Source organism: Helianthus annuus, chromosome 13 (genome assembly GCF_002127325.2).
Source record: "Helianthus annuus cultivar XRQ/B chromosome 13, HanXRQr2.0-SUNRISE, whole genome shotgun sequence".
Taxonomy (NCBI): Eukaryota; Viridiplantae; Streptophyta; class Magnoliopsida; order Asterales; family Asteraceae; genus Helianthus; species Helianthus annuus.
The window spans coordinates 84,436,653-84,455,683 of NC_035445.2; the positions used below are offsets into that span (position 1 = coordinate 84,436,653).

The following is a 19,031-nucleotide window of genomic DNA, read 5'->3' on the forward strand; positions in this document are numbered from 1 at the left end:
ATAAAAGACATTTCATTAAATTTAAAAAAAAATACATTCAAAGTAGAAAATAAAAAACACATTCAAAGTAGAAAATAAAAATTACATTAAAACTAGAAAATTAAAATTTTAGAAATCGCATGGCCACCCGTACTTGTTAGCGATTTCTCGCTTTCGGGCGAGGATGATCGGCAACATACTTGGCGGAACATCGTCGTGCGGCTTAAGGAATGTTTTCATATCTCGATCGTAATTGTAATTTTTCATCGTCTCGAGTTGTGCCGATATGAGCTCGCGAGCCACCGACTCTCTTTTTTTCCTCAATTCGATCGCCTCCAATTCTACCGCTTGCTTCGCTTCTTTCATGGCGGTGTACACTTTGAATTGTGCCGCCAACTCGGCCGAGCTTCCCTCGGACGATGTAGCTTGACGCTTGTCTCGCCGTTGTGCTCTTTTTGGCGAGGGATCTTCGTTCATATCCGGTATCGAAAGGTCCACGTCAACGGGCTTTCTTTTATGTGCCGAACCTTCACCTTCCTCACCCATCAATGGGACTTGGGCCCATTTCTCGTGTCTTCGAACGACCTCCCACGCCTCGATGTGTTGAAAACCGCTTGGAAATCTTTCTTTAAATTCTTTTAACGCGACTTTCATCACGTCGAGATCCTTACATCCGCTTCCTCGTGTGCGATCCTACATGTTATAAAATAAAAAAAATTAAAAAGTGTTATAAAAGTATGAACTTAGAAAAAAAATAAAAAATATACAATGTTAAAAAAATATAAATTTTACCGCTTGTTGGTATAGGCCGTTGAAAAAGTTTATTTTCGCCATCATCGGGTTCCATTTAGACCGTACTTGATGAACGGTCCGGTTACTTCCACCGATAGTTTTGTTAAAATGCTCTAAAATTTTACCCCAAAAACTTTCGCGGTTTTGTTGATTGCCCTTTTTTTTGTTGGTAGAACAATGTACCCACGCCTTCGCCAACGCCTCTTCTTGTTCTTTTCTCCATTTTTCGCTCACCGTTTTCCCTTTTTTTTTCTCGAGCCTCATCTTCTTCGTTGCCCGCGTCTTCGTCCACATTATATTCATCTTCCTCGTCGTCGTCGCCCAAATTTTGAGTTTCGGGCACTACCTCCTCGTCCTCGTCACCGTAAATAGGTAGAGGACGTTCGACATTTCCTCGTGTAGAAGGAACTTGTGGAGAACGAAAAGCATATGGGTCGAAGGCGGGGGATTGAGGAGGAGCGTCCATTGATAACAAATTTTGAAAATAGCCGAAATTGGGTTGTTTGGTGTTGTAAAACGAGGGGTGTGTAGGTTGTTGGAAAAAAACGGGGGTTGTGAAGTGTATCCGAAAGGGGGTTGTGGTTGAGCATTTGCACCGCTCGAACCATCTCGAGACGGTTTCGAGACCCGTCCCTTAGTTTTTTTCTTGGCCTCGCGGGGTCGGTTCTCCATTGCTCGGTGTATAAAAAATAAAAAGTGAAGGGGGTTTGGTTGGAGAGTATAAAAAATAAAAAGTGAAGTGGGTGTGGTTGGAGAGTTTAAAAAATGTGTGAGAATGAGATGGTTTGAGTATAAAAAAATGGTGAGAATGAGATGGTTATTTATATTAGTTTAAAAAAAGTGAATTTTTTTTTTATTAAATCCGACCGTTGAACATAAGACCGTTCCTCAAATCTCGTGCCTTTTCAATCGGTGAGCCCACGCCCAAAACCCACCCCGAATCGGGACCCCGCTTTGATGGCGGCGGTGTTCCCGATCGGGGAAACCCATCACCGAACCACCTCACCGCTTACACCCCGTACACCCTTATGTCATTGAACCGGTTCGTCATATTTTTTATCGTGTTGTTGGACTAAATGCCACGAAACACGTTTAGCTTTGTTGTCCCTATTGGTCAAGTATTTGTCAAATCGGCATAGCTTAGTGGGGGCGGGAGGGGGCGGCCGACCCCCGAACAGTAGTGGAGAGTATGTAGTTTTTTGTATTGAAATTTTTGGGTATATACGTTTTTACCCCCCGGTTTTATAGAAATTTTTAGGTATATACGTTTTTGACCGCCCGGTTGGAAATCTCAAGCTTCGCTACTGATTTGTGTAACACCCCGAAAACGGGCTTGGTAATTAAACTCTGTTAATACTAAAAGACGGGTAACGTACCGTTATTAGTAAAAATAACCCGACAGATATTTGGATTTAAATAAGAAATCTTAATATTAAATAAAAACGAATCAAAGTTTTTAAGGAATTAAGGTTATAAGATCCTGAGTTAACGAGACTTAAAATAAAACGGGTTATGACTTCCCGAACCCAGTAAGCTAACTAGGAATAATTAACCTAGTTAATAAGTGGGGAATATTGTTAGAAATAAGTAGGTTGTGCCCTACTTAATTAACTAACCAAATTAGAGGGGCCAATGTTGTTAAAAATGAAACTTATATTATTGGTTTTGATTATACCCTTATACATTTACCAACCAAAATTCCTACCATACTCAATCGTTGCGTCCTTAATCACAAATCGACGGTTTGCAATTCACCGCCACCGTTTCAAGAACCGACGTTTTATTAACTACCATTGCATATATAAACTATTTAGAAAATAAACCGTCATTAACTGCCATTGCATATATAATTTATGGAACAAAGATAAAGATGGATTATTATTACTGAACAAAACATTACGTGTCATTTAAACGTCCATTACGTGTCAATTGAATTTTGACTGCCATCCATTATGTGTCCACTTAATTAATTACTTAATTTTTTTATTATGTTTTATTATGCTCATTATCTTTATTCCATATTTAATATAAGGGTATATAATATTAATATTCTTTAAACGGTTTATTTCCCCAAACCCCATATTTATTATTTAGAAAACCGTTTCGTTTCCCAAATTGCTCTATTTTCCAAATCCAGATTTCACACTCTTCGTTCCAGAAGCATCCCTACGACGTTAAAGATATAGTGATTATTTAGTGCTCTCTCTTGAGTTACAATCTATGATCTTTACACTTGATACTCATGCCATACGTATAGTGATTATTTGATGTTCTCACTTTGGAATTGATCAATCCGGTTCAAACCATGATCGAGTATGATGTTTTGGTTTCGGTTTAATGATATCGATTGAAAGATTCAGTTTTTTCTTTGTTTTGGATTGTGAATTTTGACTTGAATGTGGAATTGATCAATCCGGTTCAATCGATGATCAAGTATGATGTTTTGGTTTCCCTTTAATGATATAAATTGAAAGATTCAGATTTTTTCTTTGTTTTGAAGTTTGACTTGCAGGTGTGATTCGAAATTTGTTTTGGGTTGATCAATTCCAAATTCGCTGTTCATCACTACCCCTCCTTTTTATTCGTACTTAGGGTAATTTTGTTTAGAGTCTCCAGTTGAATTCTAGAAGGTAAATTTTGCATCTAACCCTTAATTTTGTGTTCATGTTTGTTACTTTTTAGACAACATTATATTCCCTCTATCAACAAAATTAACACTTTGGTGTTTGCACACCACCTGTTTGACGAAATGCTTCATAGAAATTTGACAACCTATTTCATACGTTATTTTTTCCTCTTACATGATATGAGTTAATGGCTATCAGGAAACCGCCGTAATAAGGAATTCATATCGTTAACTTACCTTGCGGAATTTGAAGTTCTTGAGACTTATGTCACGGACTGTTCTTTGGTGAAGACATGACGGTTCACCGGTTGGGTTCAGGCAGGTATAAACACGCCGGTAGGAACATTCGTATATTCGTTCATATAGAAATTATATTACGAATTAGTTTATGTCAATTGATTATGTATTGTTCTTGATTTGGTTATTATGTGTTCATTGATCCTTATAAGGGCCATCAAATTGGTATTAGAGCAAAGGTCACCAAGAACGAATCAAGAAGGATAACATGATCAGGAAGTGAGTGATTTCGATTACCGATCAAATCGTAAAAAGGAAAAGAACCAGGCTATGATTTATTATTGAAATCGGCATGTGTTTTCTATTGTATGTAAAGAATTGCATAAATTGCGAATATGAAGAAGACAGGCGAAACGGAATTCGAATGGGTGTTAATCAAACGGAGAAAAAGCATAAGAAACATCGCAGAGGGGCTAGCGACAAGAAATAAGAACGAAGAAGAATTTGAACCGCCGATTGCAAAAGATTTGAGCATTCGCTTGAGGCCGGCGGCAGAAAAATCACAAAGTGATTAGAGGAGAGAACCGGCAAGGAAGTAACAGAATGATGCGTTTGCAAATTGTTTGTGAATCAAAAGTTTGACCAAAATTCAAAACTAAAGAAAGGTGTTTAAATAGTATTCAAACACAATCACGTTCACGTTCATTAAAAATTAGAATTATAATTTTTCACTCGAAAGTTATAAAATCCGTTTTGAGGTTTTTTGTATAAAAAAGGCTTCTTAAACCCTTTTGTCTTTTCAGTTAGTGTAATTTCGTTTAGGTTTTTTTAAGTAGTAGATATCTACATTTAGAATTGTTCTATTCGGATTTGATTGTACATTTTGCTTCATGGGAGATGAATATTTCATATGTATGTTTCAAGAATTATCTTCATTCAGATCCATGTTTTGCAAATCCTTTAGATCATAGAGGGTAGATTTTAATACATGATAATGGTGCACTGTCTATTGTTTTTTTTCTTTGCCGATTAACTTGATCTGTGATTACATTTTATTTCAATTTGTATACATAATGGAATTCCTTTATAGTATACATAATTTGTTCTCCAATGATGAAATACCTAACCTCCCCATGCTAACAATTGCGTATAAACATGGATCTTTTTTTTTCTGCTCAGTGAACAATATTGTTGGAAAACAAGAATGGGCATACATCTTATAAAGGAATTCCATTCAAATATCCCTCTTGTCTTCAATCAACCAGGGCTTGGGGCTTGGCTGGGGTATGTCGCTGGCTGGCATTCAAATTTCAGATATATTTTTATGTAAGTGTAATTAGGGATGAGGTAGGTACCATACCGATATCGATGTCAAAATTGAAGAAAAGTGTGTATCAACATGTACTAAAGGCATTCTAATCAACATCTCATATAGTGATAATAAAGACATTCATAATCAACATCCCGCTGTAACGCGCGGGCTGCATCAACTTGTTAAAAACAAAACCAAACATCTCAATTGAGATGTCTGGTCGTACATGGGACGCAGGGGGGCGACCTGAGCTCCTCACCAAGCCCTAGTTCATCACATATTTCACAAAATTGAGGGCTCAAATCAAGCTGAAATCGAAAATCGAGCATAGATTATTGATCCTCATCACAAGAGGATTTCAAGGTATGTAAAATTTGATGAAAACTCTCAACTCGAAATTCTCATGAAATTGGGAAAATCTGAAATTCATGGTTGCATGTTTGTTTTATGATGATTTAGGAACAATATAGTGTCTAGGGACAAACCCTAGACAAATACAAGTTGAAATCATGTGAGAATTTAGTAAAATCCATGATCACCATTGTAGGTGATTAGTGGGTTGTGTAGATTTTAATAAACACTAGGAAATTGGGTGATATTCTAGTGTAATTTGACAATTGTGAAGTGACTTCAGAACTATAGGAGTTAACAACTTTGTAAGATGGTTGATTTATGTGAAATTAGGGCTAAGAGATAAGCTAGAGACTTGATAAATAAACATGTAAAATTATGCCCTTAAAGTGTTTGTTGAAATGCCTCAAAGAAGGCTCGAAACTAGAATTTTTGTAGTTAAAACACCTAATCGTGATGTTTTGGCTATTATGCAAAATGTGATTAAAAAGAGTTCTAAATGTGATAAACGTGGTTAGAACTTTGGTTAAAACGGTGGTCTAAAGATAACGCCTACCGGGTAATTATAGAACGCTAAAATTAGTTGATGAACTCGATTACGCAATTAGTATACTAACGGGCATTTGACTTTTAGAAAAAGTCAAACTGACCTACGATGTGATGAATGATAATTAGACATAGAAAATAAGTGAGGCGGAATAGTCGTGATTGTTATTGACTAATTTAACCGCCTTGTAAATGATGAAATAATAGTTGGCGCTTAAACAAGCCAGGTGAAGCTTGGAGTGAAAGCGGGTCAAACGAGTCAAGCATAGAAGAAAAGCGTAGCTCGGATGCAAGGTAAGTGAAACTTACACACTTATGTAGAATACTTGTTTACCTTACAAGTAATAAATGTGATAACGATAATAACAAAAATATGGTTTCCGACGCGGTTGGTACGAGTCGGAACATATAAGGATGATAAAAACCATGGTTTATGGTAAAGAGGGCGAATCGGTAAATTGGTCATGTAATGACTAAGAGGTTATGAGTTTTGATAAGATTACCTTGTAGTGTAATCTAATATTGAGACAATGGGTAAAAACGGAAATTTAATTTAGTGTTGATTAATGTAAATTGACAATAAAAGGATACTCATGGCATAAGCCGAAATAGGGTCAAAATTGTAAGAAATGAGTTAAAAAGAAAAGAAGGGGTCAAGGGGCAACATCCGAAATGGGTCGGATGTGTAAATTGGAAATTTAAAACCCCGTTTTACTACATATGTAAATGTTCGGTCATATGAGCCAAACGGGTCAAATGGTGGTGATAACACCATTTGACAATAATGACTAATGTTGGTTGTCAAGTCCTATGTAAACAGGAGTGAGTAGCAATTTTGGGATAATTGCGACGCTATAGAATATTGGTTAATAAATGCGAGGTGTAAACGGGTCTATACGTTGATCCGATCCAGGTACGCATAAATAAGTTGTAGTAAGATGTGCAATTTGGCCAAATATTAGTAGAAGTCCTTCATCGTAAAAATGAAGGATTAAATGTGACCAAAAAGCCCTTGATGGGTAAACTGGGTAAACAACCCTTAGAGGTTGTTTAGAAACTTATATTATGATTATTGTAACTTTTAGATGCGTATAAAAGTTGTAGGCGTGACTTTCAAAGGTTAAATGCCTTAAAATGCTTCTTGCCGTAAAATCTCTTATCCGAGGGGTAAAACTCGGAATATATAGATATCCACATTAGATCCAACACACTTACAGTTGTGGTGGGAGATTTTAGGATAAGAAATGTGGTGATGGAATGTTAGAAGCAATCGAAAGCGATTTTAGGTTCGAAAGTGCTTAAATACCCTTAACGGGTCAAAATAAGCATACGAGCGAAAACGGACTTAAAAGGTGTAATAAACCTATGATTAGAACCTAATATAGTAGGTAACACTAATTTGAAGAAGTGTATGAGATATAAGAATCAAATAAATACGTTTGTTTGATAAAATGCATAAACGGGTTAAAATTTGGTAAAAAGGTAACGAGTCGAATGATTAGAAGTCTCAAAATTTCTTATGTTGAATGTAGGATTTTAACTCCGTAAGATGGAGGATTAAATTACGGACGCGTAGGAAAAAGAATCGGGTAAAACGGATCAATAACGAAGAAGTTATGGCCGTTTCCGTAAAATCCGATCGTGCTGAGAATATGCAGCAACCAGCTGCAACAATCTGTCAAAAAGAGACCGTGGCGTAGCGCCACGACCATGGTCGCGCGTGGCGACGGCCTAATTTCTGAAAATATTGATTTTTTTTTGTTTATTTCGAATATTTGACCCGATTAACTTGTTGTACTTGTTATTTAACTATCAAAACTGACTTCTAAGTTAGTTTTGATCATAGGTGAATGTCGAGAGTGCACGGATGAAGATCAAGCGTCGAGCAAGAACCGAACACGATTACGAAATAAGCTTCCGCGCTATGTATCGTTATTATGTTAAACGACGAACGTACACGTGATATGTTGTATACTTTTAAATTGTAAAAAGTTTTTAACGAACCCGTAATTTCCAATGCATATATAATCTTAATTACATGATTGTTTTCGTAAATGATACGTAAAACCTTAATTTATAAGAACGGGTGTTACAATTTGTCACATGAGTCTTGAACAACATTCGTATCGCTATCACCACTACGTCGGTTGTTTCAACATGTATTGTAGAATGTAGATTCTGTTAAATTTGCCAACTTTTAGATGAAGATCCCTCAACTTTATGATTACAATTAGGTGTACATATTCCCCTCCCCATTTATTCTTAAAAAAAAAAAAGAAAAAGAAAAAGAAAAAAAGAAATACGAATCCATTCCCATATGTTGTCACTCGTTTGATTTGTACCTAAAAAAAGTTTATATATTAAAAAATTAAAAGGAAAAAGATAAAAAGATATAACTAAACAATTGATTTTTGGATCCTCAGATATGTCGACCCAAGTCTTAGCCAATGCGTATTCTTCATCCAAGCTCCATCGTTCACTTTTATGTACGGTTGCTTTCGACGTGATAGTTGTAGCATCTTTTTTTTTTTCACGTGACCATTTTTTGGTTTCGGTTGTGGATGCGGTTGCAGTTTGGGTATTGGGTCGGGTCAGGTTGTTTCTACGGTAAAAACTCGGGTGTGAATGGAGTTGATTGAGATACTTGGAATGGATTATAAACATGGACGAATGCACTTTCTTACACTACATCTGTGGCCACGTAGTTCCTCCCCCTCATCTTTTTGTCTCTATCCTACTCTCTCACCTTTCTCTCTTCACATACATTGGCTCCATATAGGATACAAATTTCTCATAAACGAGCAATAGGAGGCGTTCTGATGGATTTATGTTTTTGTGACCAAAACCGAATTTGAAAACCAGTTAAGTGTCAAATTGGTTTCAAAGTCAGCTTTTGAAAACCGACTACGAAGTCGATGGATGTTTTAACAACTACTAAGGGTTTTGTCACACCCGACCCGTGACGGATTATTGGTCAGAGCGAAATAACTATCCAAAGCTTATGGCAACTATTAAAAGTTTAAATATTTAATCATATCAAATTAAAAATGTCATTTAAACATATAAACTCCAAATAATCCATACATCAAACAAAACATAAAACTTAAAATAAAATCTCGTTTATTTTCCTGAGGCCATTCCTAGGCGTCTTCTTCCTCGTATCGTCAAACCTGATTTCCAGTATCATGCGGAAAATAAATTTGATTCAACAAAAAGTTGGTGAGTAAATCTAAGTTTGAATAAACTAATTTGTTTAAAAATGTTAACATGCAAAATAAATGTAAACGAGACAATCAAAACCAATAATATCAACAATAAGTAAACAAAGGAAAACCAACTGCGATACAAGCGATATATGCGACACAAGTGAGTCTCAAGCCCCGAGGAGCAAGACTGAATGATGGTGGTGATACCTAGTTCAACCTATGGCCGTGGGGAACCGGTCAGTTAGTGGACCTAAAATGTGAGACACAAAGCGAGTAATCAAGTAACAAATATATAACACATAATCTACACATTTACTTTGCATGTTGATAATTAAACTAAATGAAACATGAGATATTGCGACACATACTACACCCCAAAAAAGTTATATGTAAAAAGGGGAATTAGAGATCTACTCACTGCTTTGCGTATATCGATCCTTGAATAATTCCGCACGAGAATGAGGGAAAACTCCGAAAAAATCATCCTAAATATAAAATAACAAGAAAATACTAAACAACCAACACATACTAAAACTATAAAATCTAATCCTATGATTTGGGTACTTTTGTATAATCTAAAAGTATAATAATATCCAATATTAAAAATAAAATAGTAATTATTAAACTATCGAAATAAATGTGATTAATTATAATAATAACAATATATTATATTATTATATGTTGTAAATGCTATTTTTAGATAAGTTAGTAAAAATTAATTTAACAACTTTATAAAGCAGATTTTATCACGATTATATTTTTTATTTAAAACTCATTAATTTATAAAAGACTTATTTAATACCATTATTTAATAAATCCTTTTCATTTAAAAATAATTTTGTGAGAGACATGAAATTTATTATAAAAATTCCATACCTTGTATATTTTCTAAAAAATCAGAATAATATTTATAAAATTCCATTTTGATAATTTTTATATAATTTCTATGTGATATAACATGATTAAAATATGAAATAAATCCATAAAATGTTCAAAAATTCGCAAAAAATTACACAACCTATTCCAATATGATAATGAACAGTAATCTACTTTCAATTTCATAAACAACACATGTCTAAGATCAAAATCCCCAAAATTTATAATCCAAGACCCCTAAAATCACAAGAACTTAAATTCGGATTTGGATGCCCTCAATCAAAGGAATGGATAGAGGGGTTTTGTAGATCATAAAAAACTAAACAAGTTAGGCTCAAGAACTACTTGATTGATTAAGAAATGAAAGAGAAATTGCAATGTGAAGTTCCAAGCCCTAGAAGTGTTCTTGCTTGAATCCGTGAATTGGAGAGGGTGTTTCCAGGAATCGAGAGTGGGGATTTGTGAGGAAAATAGAGAGATGCCGTTTGATATTTGTATTTGGGGTTGTGGTGCTCAACAGTGGCGGATCTAGAAAATCCGCCAACCCGTAACGTTTTATAAATAAGCCGTAACGAAATCGGAAAAACCTCAAACTTTTTCAAAATTTACACTAATTTTTCCAATTTTTTCCGCGCCAAGCCGTAGCGGGCGTTGCCCCCCGGCATAAGGTAGCTCCGCCCCTAGTGCTCAAATAGTCGAATTTGTTAACTTGGTTTTAATATTTTCAAGTCTTTAATGGTGATTGATTAGATTTTTAAATTAGGTAAACTATGAGGTATATTAGGGATGATTAAAAATCGAAATAGGTCTCTAGACTAGAACCATAACTTTAGGGACAAGGAAGAAGTTAAATGATCACGAATTTGGAAATTTATGGGCTGTTTTGGTCACCTTGTTCGCGTTTTGGAAAGATGAGTTTCAACAACTACATTTCGTTTGACATGAGGTGATGTCCTTTGGATTCTGGGTGAGGTTGGTTGTGGACCTTGTGGTGCCGCTTGGAGAGGGGGGTATTGTTTGGGTATTGGGTGTTAACGTTTGGAATGTGATGATGTCGCTTGGGAGGTGATGAATGATATCGTTTAGGTAAGAGGAAGTAAGGGTGTCGTTTCAGTGTTGACCCAATGGGGATGGGATATCGTTTGGAGTAGTGTGTGTAGTGTTGTTGAGGTTGTCGTTTAGATAGAAGGAGTAGTGTCTTTTAAGGTATGATGTTGTTTGGACGCAAAGCCGTTTGGATCATACCACGTCGTTTAAAATAGTGCATAACTAATTAACTTAACAGAAATAAAATGATAAATAACTTCGAATCCAATTTACAAACAAGCCAGGTTTCTAGGATTCTCCTTTAACGGATGTTACAATTTTGATATGTAATAGATGTATGACTATATAACACATTTGGCGGGTTAGTGTTTCCTTTTGTGGTGGCGGGTCATGCTGAGGTTACTCATGTTAGGATTATGGTGGTGTTTTGGGGGTTGATTTTGTGTTTAGTGGCAGTGGACAATGGTTGTGGAATGGTGTTAAACCTTTAAGATTGACGTTTATAAATTAACTATATATTATTTATCACCTTTTGATTGTTGGGTAACTATATATTATTTATCACCTTTTGACTGTGGGGTTAGAATAGTATTCATTTTTATTACACTTTTCATACATACACTTTTCTTCTTTTACAACCTTAGTCAAAAAATATTTTTCATTTTTTACCTCAACACTTTTCCACTTTCAACTTAGTCCCTTATACTTGTCATCTTTTACAATTTGTCATTTTACTTTTCGGTCTAAATTTTTCTAAATTTTGCGAGTTAATACGCTGCTACGCGCATGTGTAGTTCAGTGTTTTATGTTATTTTTTGGCGGTTTAACTGCCCCATTGCAATGCGCAGGTCCTAAATCGACTTAATTATTCTTATCTGTATTTTAAGTTTTGGTTTAATATTTGCAAGTCAACACGTTTCAATGCATGAGTGTTGTTCAATGTTTCTACATTTACTTTTCCTTTAGTTTCACGGTCTCGCCGCAAGGCGCAAATCCTAAATAGTGGTTATTAATTATTAATTAACTATTACTAAAAAGACTAAGGGTAGACTACGTTTTAAACTCTTACATGAATTATGTAAAATTATTTTGTGCATGTAGGTTTATTTAAAATGCATTTAAGACTATTTATTTAATTATTAATGATTTGTAAAAACTATTACTAATGAGTGATTGCGTGTGTTCTCTGCTTCAACATGTATCCGAAATAAAAGTTCATTGTTTATAATATATAGACAGGAATAGACATAAATTCAAGTAAATTTGTATATTTATCAACACTGTGAGAACGTTTCGACATTACTCTTTTCACGGTTTTACTCCCCCGCCGCAACGGGGGGTCGTAACGCTAGTTAGTTTAAAAAGAATAAAGGTTGCCTTATAAGTTTATAAATGTGAAAAGGTGGTATAAACCTTAAAAAAATAAAATAATAAGAATATTTTGTAAATGTAAGAAATGTTTGAAACTGATGAATATACAAATATTAAATACTATAAAAATAGTATGCATGGCAAAGACTACAGGAATAGTATGAATCTTAAAACTGATATGGATATATAATTTAATAGGTATAAGCGTATAAATCATTGGTATAAATATATAGATTTTAAAATTGGTAAAAATGCATAAATTTTAAAAAATATATGCTGTACGTTCTTTTAATTACAAAACTATCATACTGAGGGGTATTTTGAGGGCAACCCTGATGCTATTATTATGAAGAAGTTCAAAAAAGTTAGAATTCTGATTTCTAGATGGTGGTCCGAGGTGATTCTTCAAGAAGGCGAACATTTAGAATCGACAAAAAAAGAAATTCAAAGATTAGAACAACTTATGGAAGAAAGGAGTTTGGAAGAGGATGAGTATTGGGTGTGGGGAGAGAGTAAAAAAGAAGTCCTACAACTCAATGAATGGAAGTCTCGAGACCTACAACAAAAGTCTAGAGTGCGTTGGGCTGCAAAGGGCGACGATAATTCAGCCTTCTTTCACAGGGTTGTTAACGGGAGGAAAGCGTCTAACGCGATTCCGGGCCTTATGGTTGAGGGTCAATGGGTGTCTAAGCCGTCGTTGATTAAAAAGCAAGTCTTATCATTTTTCAGGAATCTTTTTGCGGATAAACATCCATCTCGGCCAGAATTAAAATGTACAGGTATTAGCTCTTTATCTCCTGTTGAAGCTGAGTCTTTGGTCAGGCCGTTCTCTAGGGTAGAAATAAAAGAGGCGGTTTTTAATTGCGGGTCTGATAGAGCTCCGGGCCCTGATGGGTTTAACTTCCGCTTCATAAAACACTTCTGGAACACTTTGGAAGAAGACTTTGTGAAGTTGTTCGATTATTTTTTTGATAATGGTATCATAAATAGAGGTTGCAGTACCGCGTTTATTACATTGATTCCAAAGACTAATGTTCCGGTGGGGTTGAAAGATTATAGACCAATAACATTGGTGGGTGTCATTAGCAAAATTATCTCGAAGGTGTTGGCTGAAAGATTGAAGGTTCATATTGGGAAGCTTATTTCTGATACACAGACAGCGTTTCTTAAGGACAGGTTTATCCTAGATGGGCCCCTTATCCTGAATGAGATCTACGGGTGGTTGAAAAAAAGTGGTAAGAAGGCGTTTTTATTTAAAATTGATTTCGAAAAGGCTTACGATAATGTGAATTGGGGATTCCTTATATCGGTGTTGGGACAAATGGGTTTTCCAAAGCGATGGTGTATGTGGGTTAAGGGTATTCTGGAATCTTCAAGGTCTTCGGTTTTGGTTAACGGATCCCCGACATTTGAGTTTCAATGTCATAAGGGGATTCGTCAAGGGGACCCATTGTCTCCGTTTCTTTTTCTAATTGTGATGGAGGCTTTTTCTTGTTTGGTTACGAAAGCGTGTGACGTGGGAGAGATTAAGGATCTTCGGGCTTTTAATGGAGGTCCGGACATTTCTCACTTATTATATGCCGATGACGCCCTTATGTTGGGTGAGTGGTCTCGAGATAATGTTGTTCAGGTGGCAAGGTTGCTTAGAGTTTTTTACGTTTGCTCGGGATTAAAAATTAATATTCGCAAGTCGCAATTGTTTGGGGTTGGGATGGAAGGAGATGCGGTGAGCAACATGGCGAACATATTGGGTTGTAAAAGGGGTGACTTCCCGTTTGACTATTTGGGAATTAAAGTCGGCACAAATATGAACAAGTTTCAGTATTGGTCTCCAGTCATCGATACTATTCTAAGGCGTCTTGCTTCATGGAAGGCTAACTTATTGTCCATGGGAGGGAGATTGACGCTTATTAAATCGGTTCTCGCCAGTTTACCAGTGTATTATTTATCCCTTTATAAAGCGCCGGTGAAAGTCACAAACCAAATAGAACAACTGATGCGAAATTTCCTTTGGGGTGGTTCGACGGAAGATAAAAAAATGAGTTGGGTGGCGTGGGATATTGTTACCAAGTCTAAGAAAAATGGGGGTTTGGGCATTACAAAGCTGAGGGATGTTAATATTGCCCTTTTAGCAAAATGGGCGTGGAGATTCAAAACGCAACCTAATTCTATTTGGACGAAGGTAGTGCAACTTGTTCATTACGGGAGAGGCCGATGGGATTTTTTACCTCTTAACAGTCGCATTAAAGGCTGCTGGAACAATATAGTTAAAGAAGTCAATCGTATGCAGCTAAATGGGAGCAGAATGACCGACCTCATCAGACCATCGTTGGGAAACGGGAAAGCTATTAAATTCTGGTATGATATCTGGATTGGGAACACAGCACTGAAGTACCGGTGGCCGAACCTTTACAGTTTGGAGAAATCTAAACACTGTTCTGTTTTTGATCGGCTGCGGAGGGTGGATCACAACCTGCGTTTCTTTCCGGACTGGCGAAAAGGCATTTCTTCAGTAGCAGAGATCTCGGAGATGCAGGATCTATCTTCTTTATTAGTTAATGTGTCGTTTACAGGTTCGGACGATACATGGAACTGGAAGACAGACACTCGGCAACCCTTTTCTGTAGCTGCTGTGAAAATGCTGATAAAGGAAGGCACAGAACAGCCGAGTAACTACAAGATGAAGTGGGAGACTTGGGTTCCAGGCAAGGTTAATTTATTTGTATGGCGAACTGAAATGGAGCGCATTCCTACAAAGATAGCACTTCGTAGACGGAACATTGACTTGCCAGATGTGACTTGCGTTTTATGTGATGTGGAGGACGAGGACGTGATGCATTTGTTTACTGGGTGTGGCTTTTCCTTTTGTGTTTGGTCTGCGGTAGGTAATTGGTGCAAGATAGGCCCTATTTTTGCTTTCGATTTTGAAGATTTGTTAAATCTGCATCAGCATATTCCTGCTAACAAATGGGGCAAACGGATTGTCAAAGGGATTGTTATGATAACCTGCTGGGCTATATGGAGGGCTCGGAACGCCAAAGTTTTCCAAGCAAAGGAGCCGAAGGTTACGGAAGTCGTTTATTCTATTAAGTCTTGGTCGTATTTGTGGTTAAAAAACAGGACTAGGTTTTGTTCTATTGTGTGGAAAGATTGGGCGATTAATCCCTTGTATATGTTGTAACTTTCGTGGTGGCGGTCCTTGATTTGAGGACTCGCTGTTTCTATTGAAGTTTACTGTTCAAAAAAAAAATAAATGTCCTGCCTATATGTACGCAATATTTTTTGAGGGTAAACAAGTTTAATCAAAGGCACATAAGTTGGTTAAAGATGAAAAAAAAAAAAACCCTGAAATTCTATAGAAAATTTAATGATGGATAATGAGATCATTATACAACTATACAAGTCTGGGACCATGTATCATATCAGACTATAAGTTGTACAAATTTTCACTGGTTTGGGAGATAAAAGATATTAGGAGATACCTGTTTGAACCCATCTATCCGAACCGAAATCAAATATATAAGTACATATATTATATAAATCCTAAATTATATGATAAAGGATATGTTCAATTTGTTAGAAAACTATATAGTTAAAATTATAAAGTTATTGCAAGTGTATTTGAGTATTTGATACTTGAAGTCGATTTTTCAAGCGACTTTAAAATCAAGTTTTAGACTTTAAAATAGTATGTATCATAAGAGGTATTTTTTAATTAAATAAAATCATCATAAAAGGGTATGGAAGATGATTTATAATCATACGTACCGAGATTACCAATATTCGTATACTCATGACATATTCACACCCATATTAGTAAAACATGTAACAAGAATATATTGACCTCTAAAACAAGTCAAATGATTATGTAGTACATTAGTGAAGGTCTACTTTGTAGACATCAAATCTGGTCATCTACTAATCAAAATATATAACTTGTGTATAAAAAGTTCATATTTATTTCTCAAAATACAATTGTCTAAAAAGTAGTTCAAAACTGTTTCATGGGCTTTGTATTTAGCGAAAGATGGACCATATGTCCATATTTAGCTTACAACATTTCTTACACAAATAAAGCTTGATGGATGTGAAGCCTGCAAAAGGTTTGGTCTGGCCCAAAACAGGCAACTACTCTGACACTATTCCTTAGGTTTGCCAGTTGCTATTTTTTATTTTTATTTTTTTAAGCAAAAACTTATATAAAACCAATACACATCTAAATTTTGAATTTCTTGTACAACTATCAACTTCTATAGAAATAGTGACTAGTTTTATAGTGTGGGAATAATCACCATCAGTCGATATTTGCGTGTTAAAAAAGGACGGAGGAAGTGGACTCGGCAAAAGGCCATTGGCATAGATTGAAAGGTGAGATTTGCCACACTCGCACAAGGGGCGGTATGGGTTTTGCCGCACTTGAAAGTGAGATTTCCTTCACAATTTGCAGCAAGGAGGTTTGAGAGCTTACCCTCATTTCCGATTCAAAACTCAACCTCCATCTTCTTCAACCCAAAGAAAATATGGCACCTAGAACATGGAATTGACACCAATTTGATTTTGTCGGAATCACTCCCTCTGGAATAACTAATTATTACTTTAGCCGTTCTTATAAAATTGCAGGTTGTTAACCCTATTTTTGTCAATGGCGGAACGAGAGTCTAGAGGGATCCATCGACCCTCTAGGCTCCAACCAATCAAAATTTATTAATAATAACTTTCTTGTAAAATGAACTCTATAGCGTTGTTCGGTAAAATTTCTTTTAATTCCTGTCGTCTGTGGGACTTGAACCCAAGACATCTCCCTTTCAAACCCAGTTATTTAAAGGCTTTGAATTTACCAATAAACCACCACCCCATTGGTTTGTCCGTATAATAATTGAAACACATAAAAAGCAAAATTTGAGTGTTAACGCTCCTTGAAAATTCATGATACCGTTTTAACATATTTGAAGTGAAGAGTTGTATTACGTTCGATTGACATATTTTTGGTTAAAAAATACTTATTATTTATTTATTTTAATAATGTTTTAAAGTTAATTTAATCTAATGATGTTTCAATCATTACTAATAAGTTATCATTAAAATTATTATTTTTCAACAAATCTGCTTTAAGACACCAAAAGTCCAAAACCAGACCACATAACTTTGCCAAGATAAAATATTACACGTGGCAGCAACCCATTTGCGTCGTCCTAACAATTTGGATAAGAAATGGATCACATTTCACTAGAAACACCTTTAACTAAACACCCAACATCAACCTACACTTGTTTCTGACAAAATCACAAACATCTAATCCACTTCAAACTACCACAAATGGCATCAATGACAATGGCATCCACATTCCTTGGCGGCTCAGCCGCCATCGCCGCCACCAAGCAACCCTCCACCACCACGAGCCGCCGGGGATTTGCGGTTATGGCCAATGCCTCATCAAAGGTGTCCGGTGTTGAGAAAGTTGTGGTGGAAGAAAAGAAGGAGAGTGGGAGGAGAGACATGATGTTTGCGGTTGCAGCTGCGGCCGCTTTAACCGTGGCCAACGTTGCATTGGCCGCGGATGAAGAGCCGAAGCGTGGTACTGAGGCCGCTAAGAAGAAGTATGCTGTAATTTGCGTGACCATGCCCACGGCACGTATTTGCCGTAACTAAGTATATCGGGTTCATGTCTATTCTAATAATTTTAGTAACTTAAATTTGTGTATGGAGCATATGTAAAAATAATGTTGCTTTTGCTTATTTGTTTTATAATGTTTTGGAATAGCAAATGTTCATTATAAACAAAATGTTGTGGTTGTAAAAAGCCATTTGCCATTTATTTGCAGCCGAAATGCCATTTGGCCCATTTGTTGTAGTTTGAGGTTTGCTAATTTGTGACTAGGTGATTTCGGTTGCAAGTTGATTGCTAAATTTGAGTTTTGTTTGCAAAGATTTGTCCCATATACCTAGTAATGTATTGAAATCATCATTTGTTCATACCATTAAATTTAAGAAAAAAAAGGTGAACGAATGTGATGATGTTTGATACCATTAATTGAAGTGAAATTTACCTAAATTGTTATGTTGACTAGATTCTTCTTTTCCGATAGATACATGAAAGTTTAGTCGTCCCTAAAAAGCGTGTGTTATGCCAGCTGACATCCAAAAACGGGGGCTTAACTTGCGCTTTCGCCTAAAGCGAAGGCTAAGCTGCAAAAACTGCGGGCTAAGCCTTAGCTGGAGGCCAAAAGTGTATGCCAAATCCTAGCCGGTGAAGCTGATGTGGCAACTTCTGATAAGCTAAAATTCAATATCTATTTTGAAAAAAAGTTAGGTGAATATGACTATTTTATGTATTTTTCCCTTAATTATTGGAAAGGGTAATAGTAAAGCCAAGAGTAGTTAAATTTTCTTAGACCAAATTAAGTTTAGATTTACAATAAAAGAACTTAAGAATGTTAATTTGGATTGAAATTAACATGAAAATAGAAAACCAACAAAAGTGGAATTTGGTAAAAGAGGAGAGTCAAAATCAATTGTAGAATACTAGAATATATTAATTCAGGCATTTGCTTTGTCATTTAATTTCAACTCTAGATTGTTGATTTCTAGTTCACAAAATTTGGCAATAATTGGTTAATCATTGATGGAGCATTATTGGGCATTATCTCACTACGCCCATTTGTAAAAAACGTCCCATAATACCCCTTTG

At 35.9% G+C, this 19,031-nt stretch overlaps 1 protein-coding gene and 1 long non-coding RNA gene across 2 annotated transcripts; both read left to right on the forward strand.

Annotated features, from left to right (window-relative positions):
• Positions 1-5,151: 5,151 nt before the first annotated feature.
• LOC110902891 lies at positions 5,152-7,855 on the forward strand. The gene is made up of 3 exons (XR_002571497.2): positions 5,152-5,309; positions 6,051-6,137; positions 7,690-7,855. It is a non-coding gene; the product is annotated as an uncharacterized LOC110902891 (long non-coding RNA).
• Positions 7,856-17,560: 9,705 nt separating this feature from the next.
• LOC110898416 (photosystem II 5 kDa protein, chloroplastic) lies at positions 17,561-18,185 on the forward strand. The gene has a single exon (XM_022145198.2). It carries the CDS (start codon positions 17,660-17,662, stop codon positions 17,990-17,992), a length of 333 nt encoding a protein of 110 aa, XP_022000890.1. The 5' UTR covers positions 17,561-17,659; the 3' UTR covers positions 17,993-18,185.
• The last annotated feature ends 846 nt before the right edge of the window (positions 18,186-19,031 follow it).

What these genes read in the sequence shown, in the direction of transcription:
- LOC110898416 (XM_022145198.2), top strand. Translation starts at nt 17,660, where the DNA reads ATGGCATCAATGACAATGGCATCCACATTCCTTGGCGGCTCAGCCGCC.